Genomic DNA, 19,538 nt, shown 5'->3' on the forward strand with positions numbered 1-19,538 from the left:
AGTAACTACCAACTTCCCTAAATTAATCAGAGGAGGAGGACGAATGAATTAGGATATAATGCTTTTATCAAATCGTCACGGAGAACATACGCCTCGCCCGAGGAGCGAACTTTATCGAATTTATCTTGTAAAGCAAATGCTACAATTATATAAATCAATGTCGACATCTCATTCCTGATGAATTCATCGTCATGAGGGTAGGAGAAGAGAAATCAGTTTCCCTTTTAATGCTAAGCGCCAATAAAGGAAGTTTACCTTTAAGGCGACTGAACCAACGATCGTTTTAAAGGTAATTATTTCATCGAGTACAACAGATAATAACTCCCTTTATAACTATAAACCTAAAAAGGCAAAACTGGTTCTATATTGCTATGGTAACGCATATGTAAAGAAAGATTCGGATAAAGTTGTAGAAATATTCTTGATACGAAATCAAAAGAAACAGACAGAGAAAAAGCCTAGGCAGATTTATAAAACAAAATATATTATTTCTCAAAATAATTTTCGGCCGTCCTCACATGAGAGAGTAATCTCTCTTGTTTTTGCGCGATTATTTTATCCTACAATGCAAAATTAAAGCTCGATGCCCCTGTATTGTGACAAATTATAGTGTTGAGCATTACAAACTAAAACATATTTCAGAATAGTTTTCTTTGCCACCATTTTAAACGATCAAACATATTTTCAGCGTATATCTTAGATAGATGTATTTATTAATTTATTTTTGTCTATTACCGACGTCTGGTCACTATGTCTTTCTGAATTCTGAAAAAAATATAGGAAGTTACCAAAGAAATGGTGATATTTTACATGCAGAGTTAGTGGGGGTAATTTTCCTTTGATGAAATAACACATCAAATATACAAAATAAAAGGAGGAATATTGGACATTTGCTGACTTTGTAAAACTGTAAATATTTTTGTTGTTGTAAAATGATTTGAATTAATGGCAATATTATTTAACATTTTAAACAACTTTTAAAAATCCCTTATGCTTTCAGATTCAGTCCACATTAGTCACACTGTGAATGACATATAGTTTTGCCGATCTACTTGCACGATGTGTATTGTTCAGTTTGCGTAATACGGGATAAAATTGTAGTCGCACATAGTTCTGTAATTTAAACTTAATGTAATTCAAATAAGGATACTGAACGATAATTTTAAAACGGAATGCTGCTAACAATAGAATCAAATTGCACCTGTGTCTTTGTAATTCTAAAAGGCATCTTGTTTTAATTTCATTACTGTGCTTCTGGTCCATGCGCGCACATATAAATGTATTAAAATGAGTACTACAACAAACGTCAGCCTAATAATTTTAATCATTTGACTTTTTTGTGAATATGAAATAAATCTCACCTGTAAAGAAGGCAATTGTCTTATTGTTACTCGCGCTATTTGCACGTGAAAGGAGTTTAACTTGTCTTTTTTCCTTTTGAGATATATTGCATACTTACTTAAAGCATACACAATATTCTCGATAAGTTTCTCAGAAGATGGTTATTTTATGAATTTCAAAAGATAATAGCCTATTAGGTTAGGGTAGATTTCTCGGAAGCACAGAGCACCAAAAACACAGCCTCAGAGCCACGCATAAGCAAAGTGGGCCCAAAACAAAAAAAGTAGCTGTAATGGAAAAGTATGAATGAAGGGTTACTTCATATATCTAACAAGCACATGTTACTTTATGTGAAATATAGATGGAGGGTGAGGAAGTGGAAAAATGGTGGGGTGGTGGGTGAATTTGAAGAGGAAATAAGAACAAGGATGAAAATACCAAACAAATGCTACGTTCCTTAATGACAGTCACACTATAACGTAAGCGCAGACACTCGTGTACCACAATCAAACACACAAACATACCAAACTCAATAACATAGAAAACAGCAGGGCACAGTCTTAAAATCACAATCACACACATATAAGCATAAAAATCAATTGTGTACCTCCTCGGTTCATACATAACATTTAAGCATTACCTATGAATGTTAACACCTTTTAGGTTTGCAACTTTTATTATTTCATTATATCCGCCCGGAAAAAAATTCCAGTTCGCAAAAATATAGAACAATTGCCCGATTTGAATAATAAAATGTCCAATTAGACGACATATATCCGATCGGATTTTGTAAAAAGTCCGATTGGACATTTTGATATAGATCTTTTTGTACATATTTTTCTAAATGTTACAATGTCATTTATTTATCCTTGACCCCTAAACTACCATCTAACCTTAAGTCTTAGTCATTTAGAAATGGAAGTAGAGTTTGGCAAAATCCTAGTTTTAAAAAAGATATCTTGGTGACTGTTCAGGACAGTTCTGTTATTTTAATGATAGAACAATACATTGAGCTATAACTTTTTTTTGACCGGTACTCGAAAAAGCTCAGTTCTGTTTTTAGATAAAACCGGCCTCTGTCGAAAGACATTTCGTTGGACGACCTGTCCGATGAAGAAATATGATTATATCTATTCAAAGACAATGCATCCATTGTCACAGAAAATTTTCTTTATTACTCCGATAGAGTATTGTTGTATAAAATGCAAAAGTCGTTTATGCCTTTAATCAAAACGCAGATGGCAATAGAATAAATTTAGCAACTTTTTAACGACTAAAGTATATCTGTAGCCTACATACTAGATATTTTCTCTCAGTAGTGTAAAGGCAACAAGTTATTTTAAAATTTCTTATTTCTTATTTATGGCCTCTTTCCTTTCAAAAATCCATTTATGCTTGCATTGGATAATCATTCAGTAATAACACATAGAGTTATATATTATTCATGAAATGCGACGAAATCGGTTTCTTTTCAGTTTGGTTTGCATTGCTTGTGTCATGGCGATAGCTATGGAAAGTAATTTTGTGTTTTATTTTTCAACCATACGCTTCAAACATTTAAAAAACGACTATCGAAATATAGATTCCATAAGAAACAGTTTAGTTGATACGGTTAACAAAAATATTTTATTTAGAAAGGTGCATAGGCACCCATTAAATATTTTGTTCTTTAATGCACCTTCTTGGATAAATCTAACAGCGGATAGTGAGTACGTCAAAACCAACTGTGATTTTAATAATTGTGTTTTCACTCGAAACCATGCAAACGTTTCAATGATGTCAGCAGTGGTATTCAGTACACAGAACGGCGTCAGTAAAAAAGATACGGAAAGGTTTCATGCACAACGGTCAAAGCATCAAGTCTGGGTCTTTTTTAGACTTGAAGCTCCTACATTTGGAAATATATCATGGTATAAAGATCCTGTCTGGAGAAGGACAATGAACTGGTCATGGGGATATCGACTAGATTCGGATATCTTTCGGCCTATGCAAGTACTGACCACTAGAAATGTGCTGGTACATAAGGACTATCGTTCAATTTATTTAAGGAAGAGAAAAATGGCCGCTTGGGTAGTAAGTCATTGCAATGCGCCTAGTCGTAGGGATGAATATATTTCTAAACTTACTCAAAATGGAATTAGTGTAGACATATTTGGATTGTGCGCCGAAAACGAAAAAAAAGTAGATGGCTCTTTTATTTTAAAGAAAATAAACGACGAATACATGTTCTATTTATCGTTTGAAAACAATATTTGTACAGACTATATATCAGAGAAATTCTATAGATATTTCAGTTTAGATACTGTGTTAGTTGTACGGGGAGGCTTTAGTTATTCAAAACATTTTGATAGCAAGGCGTTTATAGATACATCAGACTTTCCAACTGTAAAATCTTTAGCGACATATTTGCTAAATGTTAGCCGAGATATTAAACTTTATACACAGTACTTAATACACAAAGATATATATGACGTCGCAAAGTCAAAAACGGAAAGCATGAGACAGTCAGAATGTCAGTTATGCGAAAAACTGAATAACAAAAGTAGTTATAAAAAGGTCTATTACAGTGTTGAATCATATTTACACAACGGAACGTGCCATAATCCTAATTCTATACTGTAAGTTTATTTTACCTAATTAATCTGGCTTTGAATGATATTTAATACAACAGGAAACCTTTCAACTGAACAAAACGCTTGTTCACCATAATTTATGCGTTGACATAGTGTATATAGACATAGACAAATCACATCCCCATAATTAAACAGGAAAATTACAAATGAAGAAAAATATAGCAAGAGTTTCCATTTGTTCAATGCTGCAATTTGAATAAATTAAATAATTTCAGAGAGTCACTTTATGAGTATACCTGAATTTTATAGCGTCTAATCTATAACAACAAAGAGGATATCGTACAATGACGAGGCTTTGAGTATATATATGCAATGTAGGATGATACCAATTCAAAAGGACCCAATATATCATGAAATCTTGTTTAAGAACCGGAATTTTCTAGTTTAAACCTAGACGTGGCGATGTATTGACTGCAATCTGAGGAATATCTGCTTACTAGATAAAACTTATAATAATAACTGAATAACGTTCAGATCAAAACATTGTTCATGTAGAAGAGTCATTCAAATGTAAGTTTGATTTCCTGAGAATAGTTGGTTATAAAGCAAAGGCTTTGTGTATTTTCTGTATATAAAATGTTTATCCCTTTTGTATACGGACCTTCCTATGCTGAGACTTATACAAAATTCAAACTATATTTTTCTATATTGACTAAGTGATTGATTCCTTTACACTTTCCTAGACTAAAAAGTGTAAGACTCCTTGATGCTTTTAACCTAATAATACACAAAATGGACGGAGGTAGATGAATGTTGTCTCGCAGCTTGCTATGTCGTGCCTTTTGGTGCTATGACTTTAGACAAGTTGTGGAGTAAATTGGTGTAATTATACCTTAGATTGACCCTATTTTTATGTTTTTACTTTATATGACCTGCAATTTTGTTACGTATGTTAGAGCCTTCTGTTTTGTCTTACTTGTTGAAAATATGTAAAGTGCCAGGTTTGCATGCCCGATACACGTTTAAACCCCAATGCTTAGGTTACAGACTATTCCGAGGCTGTGCCCATATTTTCAACTTGCTACCTGTCCGTTTCGTGTTGTTGCTTATGTTGTCTCATTTGTTGTTGGCGTTTAATTCCCTCTTTCTTTTTTACTACACCCATCGCCCCCTCGCACTCATTTCTCTTACAGTTGCGTTCCCTTTTATCCAAATGCGCACCTGCTACCTGTGTCAGGGTAAGAACGTCTTGCGCAACGTCCGCCATTTTAAACTTCAAGGACGAGGCGTGCTTTTTTTCGTTTTTATTGAAAAGTTCGAAGTTAGAAGATATTACAAACTTATCAGGTATATATTTTTTCTTTCGGACATTTATATTAATGAAAATCGCCAAAGGACTAATTCGTCACTACCTAAAACGATGGGTGGGGTAAATTAACTTTTGTTAAACTTTGCTCTAAAACATAGATGTTTTGGCTGGACTACTACATGAACTACATGAACGTGAATATCTCGGCGATTACTTGACCGATTTCATCAATCAATGTGTCTATGAATTTGAAAACAAGGAATTGCTTAGGTGCAAAGTCAGTCTGAAAATATCAAGTCACCTCAGGTATTACATAAAATCTGTCAAAGCTTTGTTGTTGCTTTTCAATAATTTTAGCTTAATCAAGAGAATTTTTACACATTCCGATTTACAGACTTTCATCACATTGTTCATCTACATCTACTTGTCCAACTAATTGTACGCCGTCACGATATTGTGATAATGTTTGTACATGTCAATATCCCTCCTTCGCGTCCAACACACAAACGGTCTTTTCTGTGGTGAAAGTTGTAAGCGGATTTTGGTTTCCATTCAATTATTTTCACTGACTTACCGCCAAAATAGTTAAATTTTACACGAAAAAAGCTGGATATTTTTAACTAATTTAACTTCTAGTTTGGGCTATATTCTGGCCATTCCATTTATCCATCGGCCATGCGGACTGGTGGTCTTGTTTATACCAGCTTTCGGATTCGGTCCTGGACAAGCCCTGGACAAGCCTGTTACATGAATATTAAATCCATACGGCAATAAAAAATAAATGAAAAAAAAAAAAAAAACGCGGAAGGAAAATTCAAGAGGGTAATTTTTTTTATTTTTGATTGAATGCAAAATGAAGACAAAAATACAAATTAACAATATTTTCCCATAAGCCGTAATGTTAAAGAAATGACGTTATGTCATAGTTGAATATCGTTGGCGACATTTTTAATTTTGACGTCTACAACGCCGTTTTTAACCATTACGGTCTATGGGATGATTTAGAAACTTTCACATGTTGACATTTTTTTTCATTGTATGTAATGTTCCTTGAAAATGGTAAATAGTATTTTTCTTCTTTAGGTAAAATGATAAAAATGCTAGTGATGTTCCGATTGACGCCGACAATGGATTGTGATCACTTAATGAGCCAAAGCCGCCGACATCGATTATGAACTTGCATAATCGTTTCTTTGACACTAAGGCTAGTTTAATGCATTTTTTTGGAGTTACGAGATATGTAAAGGTGCAGCAGTGAAAAAAATTTAAAAACATGGGGTGTTTTGTTTGCCGATTATGCAATAAAGACCGCAAATAATGGTATCCCGCCCACTTTCGTAATGTAGCTTGATTTACTTCATAATTTCAATTTAGCATTGTGCTTCTAGATTTTTATTAATATATAGCTCTAGATATGTTTGTTAATAATTGTAGCTTAAGCGACAAAGAAACTATTCACTGCATAAAATAATTCGCGAGAACCCAATCACTTGAAAAGAGACAAAACTTGAATGTCATCATACCTGTAACAGTGAATATCATACGTTGCAAACTTTATGGAAAGCCAGTGTCAAGATGACGGCATTACCTGTTTGCCGCGTTCTTATGGCTTTATGCTTATAAAGGACATTTTATCCAAATGTCTGGCCAATTCTTGATCTTTTAAAAGGAAATAATTTTTTTTTTCTACCAACTGGAAATCTTTCTTGCATTATGTTTGAGTGATGGGTTATATTCTGTATTCACTGAAGTTCTGTATTCACTGAGAACAAAGAATTTCCTGTGAGCACCTGTCCGCTGGGGACGCGCTTTTCGTAAAATAAAAGCAAATTTGAAATTATTTCCATAACGTAACTTTTTAAAAATAAAGATACCTGAATGAATATAGGGATTGTAACTCAAATATGAAACTAAAAAAAAAATCTCGACTTTGACGGAAGTAGTATAAAATGGCGGCAGCCAGACGTCGACGAAATTGTTTCAGCTACATCACACTGCCTTATTCGGCACACCTTTGTTATATTATGGAGAAATGTAGTCAATATTTTGGTTTTTACGGAGTAACACATATTATGTAGCTATATTCCTGTTGTCATAGGAAGTGTGTAAATTGGTTGACTGCAAGGGAGCAACAAAGGTTGTAAGTTTAAACAACCTATTCACTCTGTATCTTGTTTGACAACACAGTTTGGCGTTTGTAGTCTCTCTATGGATAATGATGAGTGTTTACCTTGCTACGGTGAAATGTAGTGAATATTTTGGTTTTTACGGAGTAACACACATTATGTAGCCAAAGTCCTGTTGTCTAGGGAAGTGTGTAAATTGGTTGACTGCAATTGAGCAACAAAGGTTGTAAGTTTAAACAACATATTCACTCTGTATCTTGTTTGACAACACAGTTTGGCATTTGTAGTCTCTCTATTGATAATGAGCGTTTACCTTTCTATGGTGAAATGTAGTGAATATTTTGGTTTTTACGGAGTAACACACATTATGTAGCCAAAGTCCTGTTGTCATAGGAAGTGTGTAAATTGGTTGACTGCAAGGGAGCAAAAACGTTGATATTTAACAACCTTTTGATATTTGATATGAAGCATTATTCATGGGTTCTCAACCGATATTGTTCAAATTATGCCCCTGGTATGGAAAGAGGCCTTCCACGGGGGTCACAAGTTATACATAGACTTATACAGGAAAAAATAAATAAAGTATTCCTGTCTGAATCTATAAGGCCTAGGCCTTTGATATTTGATATGAAGCATTACCTAATGGTCCTCTACCAAGATTGTTCAAATTATGCCCCTGGGATGGAAAGAGACCCTTCACGGGGGTCACAATTTATACATAGACTTGTATAGGATTTATTTTTTAAATCTTCTTGTCTGAAACTACAAGGCCTGGGCCTCTGATATTTGATATGAAGCATAACCTAGTGGTCCTCTACCAAGATTGGAAAAGTTATGCCCCTGGGTTGAAAAGTGGCCCCTCCCGGGGGTCAAAGTTTACAAAGACTTATAAAGGAAAATAAGAATTTAAAAATCTTTTAGTAAAAAGCTACAAGGTCTAGGCCTTTGATATCTGATATGTAGCATTACCGAGTAGTCCTCTACCAAGATTGTTCAAATTATGTCCCTAGGATGGAAAGAGGCCCTTCACGGATTTTCACAAGTTATACATAGATTTATATAGGAAAAAACTTTTAAAAATCTTATTGTCTGAAACTACAAGGTCTAGGCTTTTGATATGTGGTATGTAGCATTACCTAGTGGTCATCTACCAAGATGGTTCAGATCATGCCCCTGGGTTGAAAGAGGCCCTGCCCGGGTATCACAAGTTTTACATATACAGGTATAGGAAAAAAAAACTTGAAAAAATCTTCTGGTCTGAAACAACAAATCCTAGACCTTTGATATTTGGTATGTAGAATGACCTTGTGGTCTTCTACCAAAATTGTTCAATTTATGACCCTAGGATTAAAAGAGGCCCTGCCCAGGGGGTCACACATTTTACACAGACTACCAATTCTTATACCTCTGCATACTTCTTTCAGTGAGTCCAACATTCACTTAACTTTACAAGATCTACTGACCTACATTCTGTATTTGAACACACAACAAAACCTTTGTTACCTTTAACGAAGTCTACTTGTTGCATTGTCCTTCGCCATGTAGGGCCATACTACTCAGGTGAGCGATATAGGGCCATCATGTCCCTCTTGTTACAGAGGAACACACATTATATAGCCAAAGTCCTGTTGTCGAAGGAAGTGTGTAAATTGGTTGACTGTAAGGGAGCAACAAAGGTTGTGAGTTTGAACAACAAATTCACTCTTTATCTTGTTCGACAACACAGTTTGGCGTTTGTAGTCTCTCTATTGATAATAGAGAGTTTGAGATTTCAATCTTCGCCTTCCCCTTGAACGTTGCTACTGAAGTTTTCCATGTAATATCAAGTAAGCCTACGACTTCTCTATATTACTATGTGAAATAAAAAGCTTAGTTTCAGGATTTCTGCCAGTTAAGTTATTCGATTATCCACATGTATAATTAGACTAAATTTTTGCCGTATGAAGTGAAGTTTTGAACGTCCGAAGATGTGATATCACGAAAGTCAAAACTTCAGTCTCTTTGGCATGACAGTCATTTTATTTGAAAGATGAATAATAACGCCCGATTATCATTTGGTGGAACATTTTATTTTCACTTCCTAATAAAATCAGTCCGATCATGTCGGACACTTAATACGACAATTGCGTGTTAATTATAAACATAAAATGGTACTAGTAAGACGGAAAATTCTTCTGAAGTATCAGACAATTTCACATTTATGATATCATGATGCGAGAAATTTCCTGTTAGCCGTATGGGATAACTCTATTCTTTACATGCTTGGACCAAGAGCCTGGCAGAGGGCGATTGTGGGTCAATCCCACCTTTGATTATTACATTTTACAAAGAAATTCGGTCTTGAAACTCGGTGTGACCCCCACAACCCCCCATCTCCCACTGAAATGGGTGACCCTCTCTTTAAAGTCGGTGGCCCTCTAACCAAAATTCCTTGATCTGCACATGCTTTACTTATGAAAAAGTATATTCAAACAAATACGTTTATATGCCCACATGTTATTTTGTGCGACAATTTTCGTCTCCACCTAACTTTTCTTGACTGTTTCGCTAGACAATTGGTGACTTGGCACGATTATTTTGTGCTGTCTGAGATTTTGGCATTATACAGAGTCTTACAGAGTGTCTTGATGCCAAAAACATATGATATCACGAGAGTATCTTACATTTGTTTCAAATCGCTTGTTAAATGTATTCATAAATTGTGTATATTGGCTTATGTTATCAACATATCTATTAAAAGGTTAGATTGTCATCAGGCACATTGTTTATGGAAGTCTACATGTAAAACGCGTCTTTTAAGGAATTCGAGGTACAAAGTACCAATTCAAAGTACAAAGCCTCTAAGAAAAACTATGAAATACTAGTCAACAGCATGACGGATGAAAATGTCCTTTACATTTTATGGTCATGACTTTTGTGTTTGCTTTATCGCATAAATTTAACGTAACTTAAAGTATATCGAGAAATGCATTTGTAATAGTTGGCGTCTCATGTTTTTGTTTAAAAAATATTAACTGTATTATCTTTCAAGAATACCACCAACAATAAAATCATTTTTATTTCCTCTCATGTATGATTTACAATCGTACATTGTATACTGACATCAGTTTATATAAAACTTAAATGTTCGGAGCAACACCAACGAGTTTTCACATTGTTCACATTGTTTCGTTGTTTTATTGTAATCACACTAATGTCCATGCGATGATTATAGTAATTGATTTTTTTTTATTTAATTTTCATTTTTTAAAAACCTCTTGTAAAAGCCTTGTCCTTTCGGACAATTGATATCAAAATGCACGAAAAAAAAACAAAAAAAAAAAAAAAACGATCATAATTACGAATAAATCTAATGGGCTGATTAAAAGAAGTAAGGCTCATTCTAAATTTTGAAATCTCAAGGAACTTTAATCGAACTTCAACTTCATACGTTAACTTCGCAAGAGACGTTGAGGGGGAAGGCGAAGGTTGAAATCTCAAACTCTATAATGATGAGCGTTTACCTTGCTACGGTGAAATGTAGTGAATATTTTGGTTTTTACAGAGTAACACACATTATGTAGCCAAAGTCCTGTTGTCATAGGAAGTGTGTAAATTGGTTGACTGCAAGGGAGCAACAAAGGTTGTATGTTTAAACGACATATTTGCTCTGTATATGTTTGTAATATGTATGTACACAGTTTGGAGTTTGTAATCTCTGAAATGTTTTAAGAAAACAGGATATGTTTTGTGTATGTAGAAAATATTAAAAATAAACTTGTAACCTTTTGTATCCTTAGTTTTATATCAGTGTAAAGTAACTGATTCTGTTGTTATTCTTCAGAAAGTGGTGCTGTCACTGACAAGCCAGATTATACAAAAGATGAACCAGATAGGATTTGTCCAGTGCAAGGTGAGTTCTTGTAATTATTCAATATTTACTTATTTAAAATTATCAAGACCATTAAATGTGACATATGAAATAAGGACAACTAGTTGACTTCAAACCCAGCTGTCAGTTGCAATATTCTTTTGTGATGTTTCAATAGTATTTCTGTAAAACAATGATCGGAAGAAGGATTTCTGAGCCCTAGCCATTTGAGCATAAATTGGGAATTTTTGGCAGCTTTCGACTTTTTGACCATATAATTTTTGTCAGGTCCACCACCCAAATTTTGATTTTGGAGGCCAAAGCTGGTCATATAGTGCTATTTTCAACCACTGGTAAAATTATTTTTTTTGAAATGTAGTGAATGTATTGGCATTTAAGTTAGTAACATACAATCTGTAGCCAAAGTCCTGTTATCGTAGGATGTGTGGCAAGAGTTTAGTCCAATATGATAAAGAAAGCTTATATAACTTTACAATAATGAATATAGGGCTATTGCTTTGATAAATTGTTTAAACATTGTTTTACTGATGATGTTGAGGCTGAAGTCGGAGATTAATTTAAGAATAAAGACGATATTTTTAATGATCACACTGATATTGTAAGGTTTGTACTTACTTCGCCCTATTTCCTGCTGCAATTTAAAGCCAGAATGGTTGACTAATGTCAAAATTAATGTAATGAAATTTTGATATATTTGTCAAGGATCAAAACATTTTACGGTGTTTGGTGGAAATTGTATCTTTCACAAGACGATTTTGTGCCAGGTGTCAACCGATTATCTCTGAAAATGTCCATAGCGTTACTGGACTAATGTTTTAGCGTCAACAAAGAATCAGTTTCCGGCTGTTATAGGTTTAATTGGTCTACACCTTAAACAAATCCAAGAGCATTTAGTGGATTGCAGACGTCATACAAACGTAACATAGACCATGTAATATGGAAGAAATATGGATTTATCTGACGTCACGTTAGTCGTAATAGAAGTTTCAACAGCTCAAATCTTTCATGCAACCCTTAAACGCAGGGTATTGGGTCTTGTTGTCATCAATTGCTTATTTAAACTTCAGGACACGTGATTGCATGTAACGCCACTTTTTTCGCGGATATTCGTTGACTCTCATTTTCCCTTTTAGCCTTTCTTCAATTCAAAAATGTCATGATTTCAAGAGTTTTTTTTTTTTACAAAATTGGTTCATTTCATGAAAACAGCATTTGTACGGCATTTTTCATATCTTCACTCGCCTGATCCGATGTCAACGTCATGATTTCTACATGAAACCATTATACGTAAGTCACTTGATAAATCTTCATGAAAACAGCATTTGTACGGCATTTTTCATGAAGATTTATCAAGTGACTTACGTATAATGGTTTCATGTAGAAATCATGACGTTGACATCGGATCAGGCGAGTGAAGATATGAATTGGGATAAAAATCCATTCTCTGATTCGTAAATAATAATAAAGTAGGTTTGTCACAAACTGACATACGGGCCTCAATATATCTATAGTTTGAATACAGGCATTGCATCATATTTTTGTAATTTTTTGAGTTTTTGAGGTAAATGTCAGATTTTACGCATAAGATACCTCTCATGTTTTTTTGTATTTCATAACTTAAATTTCCATGTAAACTTTATTAAATTCTGTTCAGTAATAAGAAAGTTGATATTTTATAAGCTTCAGTAATTTATTTTTATCATCAGGACCACTATAACGGGCCTTAAATTGTCCAATTCTAATCCGCGCCAAAGTATATGGTCAGATTTCCCGGCTATATCGTGATTCATGTGAAAATGTTAATAGTCTGAGTTCACGCATATGTCGTGAGTCCAATGAAATTTAGTATTTGGCGGGACATAACCCTACAAATAGACTGAACTAGATATGCCTAGTGCACACCATTTTCGACATTAGACAAATTTATGTCATATTGATTCTTCTTGGTAGAAATTTTGCTCGATCGATGTAAGAAATATATTTGTTAGATTTTTGTATAACTTTTGAATTACGATTTTTATTTAGTAAATTTTTGTTCATTCTACAGAATTGTGTAAACGTTAACTTTTCGGCATGTGAGTTTGGCTAGTTTTTATATGACAGGATAAGTTATCAAAATTTCAGGCTTTTGTAAATTATTTCGAAAGAGGAATCTAAAACGTTTCTTTTATATAAGCTGTAAGATTTGTACTGAAATTTGTGTAACATGATAATTGTAAAGTAATTTTTGTCATAAATATATGTCAATATTTCGTTGTTTATTATGGAACGCCGTTACTGCATTGCATTGTAATGTATAAATCTATGTGTCTAGTACCGTGTATGTAATATGTTTTTTGTAATTTGAAATTATTGTTTGCCAGTCTATAGCATATACATACAATGTCCGTTTTGTTGAATGGAAATTGATATTATATTCATGCTAGCTTTTGTATAACGTTTATTTTGCATTGCATTTCGTTCATGCTTTGTTGTAAATAATAGCTGCAGTTTATCATTTCCTTATCTATAATTTTTCATCCTAAACTTTCATATCTTTTCCATACTTTAATTTTAGACTTGTAAGGAATTTATGTGAGAAATAATGGAAGTAATAAGTGACGGATTGTAATCACGTGACGTATAAACTTAGTAGCACTCGTATTTTGTCTAAGTAGCACGTATTATTTATGGGAGCCTACGGAGGTATGGTGTACCCAAAGGAGCAGTTCTATGCTCTGACTTGTTTTTGCTATGGTGCTTACCATATGTTATATATTTAATCTTTTTCCATCAGACGACTTTTACCTGGTGATGATGTCACGACCCTGAAGTACAATACCCGCGGTTAACTGGTCTTCACACGTCTGGATGTGATTTTCCTAGCGCAGAGCTTTCGTCCCATGGTTGTGTCGTAACCGCAAAGACAATGACTTTTGCTATCAACTAAAACAGCTCAGGGATGCAAATGTCGTGTGTTCTCTTGCTCAAGGGATGGTGCGTTTTGGCCTGTAAAGGCACAAATACAAAATCTTGATAAATAAATTATCGAGATAGAAAAAACTTCAGGCGCAAGCCATCAAGAATCTATTTCCAAGTGCAATTCAATAAATACAGCGCCGAATTACATAAATATGATATGGAAAGATGCATGAATACATGCCAAAATAAATGATATAACAATTACCTGTAAAAACAAAATCTTGATAAATAAATTATTGAGATAGAAAAAAACTTCAGGCGCAATCCATCAAGAATCTATTTCCAAGTGCGCATGCGTGTAGTTACATCCGGGAAATATTTTTTTAAAAAAATGAGGCCCGGCATGCAAATCTTGTTAAGGCCTTTAATAAATTTGTAAGTGTTAGAAAATGTTAGATGGATGAATGAAATGAAAATGATATAGGAATTCATATAGGATCGGGCTGTAAGGAAATAATACAAAATAATAACACATAAAGACATTTCGTACAATGTATATACACGGAACGAGGACAAAACAACATATAGACAAAATACTGATATTCAGTTGTTTTGGACCTCGTGACATACTCCCCCTCTTCGGAGAATGTCGCCCCGACATTCAAAAGAATCTAAATATACCAGCTTGGAGCAGAATTACTAATGTACTATCAACGTCAGTCTAGACTTTAAAGTAACTAAACTACTCACTACAGTAAGGCATATGTTTACTACAGATATACGTGTACAATTACTTATAGTAACACCTTACATGGTTATATCGCAAACAAAGTTCTTCCGCTTCAACAAGACTGACCACCGAACATCGAACTCCGCGAAATAAGTTATACCTTGAATCTTTAACCACGGCTCGCAAAAATAAATATGTGTAAATTTATCGTAGATGTGCACAGTCTACAATAAATATGAACAATCTCTACTGTGAAGTACACACATTAAGGATTTCAATAGTTTTATGTGATACATTCAATGAACCACATAATAAACTAGGGACAACAAAATAATCAAAACAGGTATATTGACGTGCAACATATCAAATACAAGTATTATACACTGTACCATATGCGAATAAAATGAAAGTGACCAGTATCACTTAAAATTCCAGCTGTCTGATCTCATCCACCCAGGTTTAACTCTGGTTCGTCTAGGTCTCTGCACCCGTCTCTGATCGTCAGGCTTACCACGTAGTGCTGGTATTACATATTTAACACTAGGAGCCTGATCTGAAACAGAATGAGAAACATCATTTGTTGGGCCACCAATGTCATGTGTTCTTTTTCTCAAGGGATGGGGCGTTCTCCGTGATGTATTCACAGATGTATGTTGAACGTTCTCTGTCTCAGCAGTACCTGAAGAATGAACAGAAGTTTCTGGAGAATAATCTTGTGCATTGAAAGAAACACTGCTGGGAGAATCTAGATTTGGACTGGGTGGGTTCTGTTCAAAGGAATTCCCATAAAGGGGAGTAGCAGGTTTCTGTGAAGAACTCTAGGCTTTTTGTCTGCTATGCTCCTTCTTCACTTCGAATATGGAGATACCTTCAGTAGGTTGACCAACAATGATGTACACGTCCTTCTCCCATCTGTCTGTTAACTTGGCCTTCCCTCTGATGCCAACATTCCTTACAAGAGATCTGTCTCCAACCTCAAGCTTTGCTTCCCTTACCCGGAGATCATACCACCTCTTGTGTCTTTTACCTTGCTTCCTGGCGTCTCTGCTTGCTACACTATAAGCAAACTTCAGTCTGTGGCGAAGACCAGAAACATAGGACTTGTCCTTGACCTCAGATTTGTCTGGTTCGATGCCCAAGAACGCATCGATTGCAAGCCTTGGATGGGGCCCAAACATAAGAAAATGGGGTGTGTAACCAGTTGAAGAATAAGGGGTAGAGTTATAGGAATGGACAAGGGACGGGACATGAAACTTCCAGTTGGCCTTCTGGTGATCTTCTAATGTTCCTTACATGTTGAGGAGTGTCTCATTAAATCTCTCCGGCATTCCGTTGCCTTGCAGGTGACAAGGATTCGTTCTGAACTTGTCAATATTGGCGATCTTGCAGAGCTCCCGGATCACTTCACTTTCAAATTTCGACCCTGATCACTATGGATCCTTAGGGAAACCATACTTACAGATGAAATTTTCAAAGAGAAGCTTTGCGGTAGTATGTGCGGTAGTATGTGCAGTCTGGCTTTTGGCTGGGAGTGCCTGGGCGAACCGAGTAAAATGATCGGTTATGACCAAGGTATGTTCATAACCACCAAGGGACATCTCAAGGAATAAGAAATCCATACAGACGATTTCCATAGGATAACTGGAATGTACATGATTCAGCTTGGCTGCAGTCCTATCCAGTCTCTTCCGTCGAATACACCTTGGACAGTTACGTACTCTATGTTCAATGGACTGCTCCATCTAGGGCCAAAAGAAACGATATCTGACCAAGGAAACAGTACGGGAACAACCCTGATGATCTGCCTCTTCATGTAAACCTTGAAAAAAAAAAAACAAGAGATGTTCAGGAAGATCAAGTTGAGTGACGGGAGAGCCATTTGACATACCGTTACGGAAAAGGACAGAGTCTTTGAGATAGAGGTTACTCCACTCTCTGAGGTAAGCTGTCACCTGTGATGTCTCGTGCACCTTCTGAATAACACGGGTCAGAGTTTGATCAGTTGCTTGTTCCTGCTTCCAGTCTATCGACTTCAAACCACTTCCAACAGGTACCATATCACGGGGGTTGTCAGTAAGAACTTACTGAAAAAAATAAACTCAACAGCTGGTCGCTGATTTGGACCATCAGACTGAGCTTGAAGTAAAGTCTTTACAGTACCAGAAAGAAGAATGTTAGAGTCATGACAAGAAGAGGAAATTCTAGACAATGTGACGGCATTGATGTTCTCTTTACCAGAGCTGTAGTTCGTCTTGATGTCATAGGTGGACAAAGAAGCAAGCCATCTGTGGCTAGTGGCATCCAGTTTAGCAGAAGAAAAAGCATATGTGAGTGGGTTGTTGTTGGTACGGACTTCCACAGATTTGCCATATAGGTAATCATAGAATTTATCGTTAACAACCCATTTGAGAGCCAGGAACTCAAGCTTATGAGCTGGATAGTGTCTCTCACTTGCTCTCAAGCCCCTGCTTGCGTAAGATACAACATGCTCCTTTCCATCAGGTCCAATCTGATAAAGAACAGCACCTAAACCACTGCAACTAGCGTCGACATTAAGAATAAAAGGTTTGGTGTAATCTGCAAAAGCCAGGACTGGCGGAGAAGTCAATTTCTCGATCAAAGTAGAGAAAGCTTTCTGTTGCTCGGGACCCCAAACAAAGGGAACCTTTATCTAACGAGATGTTTGTAGATATTCCAACTAAGAGATCGTTCAAGGGCTTGGCAATCTGAGCATAATTTTCCACATACCGTCTGCAGTAGCCAGAAAAACTTAAAAAACTTCGGAGTTCCTTAATATTGCTATGCTGGTTACAATACCCCACCCAGTCATGAACGCTAGACAAGCAAACTCTTGTCATAAAATTCACAAACAGTATTAGTGCTTCACTATAAATATTAGTAACACTTAAATTATAGATATAAAATGTATCTTTTGTTAAAGTTTTCATGAATAATTATTATAAATATTACTTGTATTTAGTCCAAATGAAAGTAGCATGCACCATATACTGTCAACTTGTAATGGCCGCCATATTGGTCGAATCTGATTGGTGGATATTTATTCTGGGAAAAACCTACTTTCATTTTAGACGTCATGTATAGAATGTAAACGTGTATATAAACTGAAAACCGTTTGATTATAAGAGGCATTCGATCGAAAGAGATCAAACGAAAGAGCTATAAAGAAAACCGAATAAAGATAGAACACAGTTAGAAAATAGTTCAATTTTAAGAACTCTAAAGACAGAAAGCGATGCAGGTATTTTATAGAAAAATAGAATAGACAAATTAAGGAGTTCATATAAATTTTTGGTCTATGAAAAATAAATATTGGAAGTATTTGAAGAATTAAATCTGATTATTGGCCATCCTAACAAGTAGTGTCAGAAGTTAAAAAATAAAAAGATAACGATTTTAAACAAATGAAAAAGATAATTTATTATTAAAATTGTTAGAAAATTGACATTGTTGAAAAAAAAATAGAAAAAAAATAAATAAAAAGAAGCATGTGGAAAATGATAGAGAGCATTGTATAGCAAAAAGAAAAACAAGAATATTTTTTGACAGTTTTATTTGTAAAAAATATACAAGATAATATCATTAGTATCTGTCACCAATTATTGTTAGCTGCTGTAGTTGTTGTTTTTGTCTGATGTGATATAGGATACCTGGGAAGAATAATTTTATTGAATGGTTATCTAAAAATGACAGATATGGATAGAGGTGAGATAAATTCAGAATATGATGAACAAGAAACTGAACGGGTAAATGAGGAGCCTGATTTAAGAAATAGCTCAAATTTTCATCTAGAGAGGAAAATGTCTGACATGTCAGAAATTCTACAAACAAGCAGTGTAACTATGTGAATTTTAAATACACAATTACAGGGAAAAGTTGATACTTTAGAAAAACATGTACAAAATATGTCTGACAGACAGAATATACATGTTGATGATGAGGTGAATTTTCACCCTAGACACTTAAACTGTGTAGTTGGTGTAAATAAGTCAAATGACAGTATAAATAGGTTAGCCGACAGAAATACCAATCAAAACATGGTTGATACAAGTAGTATAAATAATTTAAAACTTAAACCTCAGATGTATAATGGTTCATCAGATATTGGTGAATATTTGACCCGGTTCAACATATTCTCAGAAATAAATGGTTGGAGTTACCAGATGAAAGCTCTATATCTGGCTAGCTCATTAGATGGAAATGCTAGGTCTTTGCTTAGTGAGTTGAATGAAATGCAGAAAAGAGATTTTGACAGTTTGGATAATGTTCTTAAAACAAGATATTTCAGATCACAGTTAAAATCTGTAAAAAGACAAGAAGGGCAAACAATTACAGATTTAGCTCAGCAAACAAAGAAATTGACATGACAAGCATATCCTGATGCTAACTCTGACTTGACAATTTTGAAAATTTAGCACTAGACTCATTCATTGATAGCACAGATGACTCCGACATTAGATTCCGATTAAGAGAATGTTGTCCGAAAGCAATAGCAGAAGCTGAAACAATAGCTGTAAGATTAGAGGCACACAAATTAGCTGATAGACAGAGATTACAAGCAGTAAATAGCACAATACAACAGGACAGTTTAAATATGTCAGTTAATTCTGTAACACAAGAAAATAGGTTAAATAATCCACATACAAATATGGAACAGCTATTCAGAAAA

General features: G+C 34.9%; 1 protein-coding gene across 1 annotated transcript in view; it reads left to right on the top strand.

The window, feature by feature from the left end:
- The first annotated feature begins 2,634 nt into the window (after nucleotides 1-2,634).
- Nucleotides 2,635-19,538, top strand: part of LOC128557916 (alpha-(1,3)-fucosyltransferase fut-5-like) — a 29,348-nt gene continuing 12,444 nt past the window's right edge. The window contains exons 1-2 of the mRNA XM_053546578.1: nucleotides 2,635-3,959; nucleotides 11,173-11,241. Of these exons, the coding sequence (XP_053402553.1) occupies nucleotides 2,791-3,959; nucleotides 11,173-11,191 (1,188 nt within the window). The 5' untranslated portion in view covers nucleotides 2,635-2,790 and the 3' untranslated portion in view covers nucleotides 11,192-11,241. The remainder of the gene's footprint in view (nucleotides 3,960-11,172; nucleotides 11,242-19,538) is intronic.

The sequence above is a fragment of the Mercenaria mercenaria genome, chromosome 6, assembly GCF_021730395.1.
Source record: "Mercenaria mercenaria strain notata chromosome 6, MADL_Memer_1, whole genome shotgun sequence".
Classification (NCBI taxonomy): Eukaryota; Metazoa; Mollusca; class Bivalvia; order Venerida; family Veneridae; genus Mercenaria; species Mercenaria mercenaria.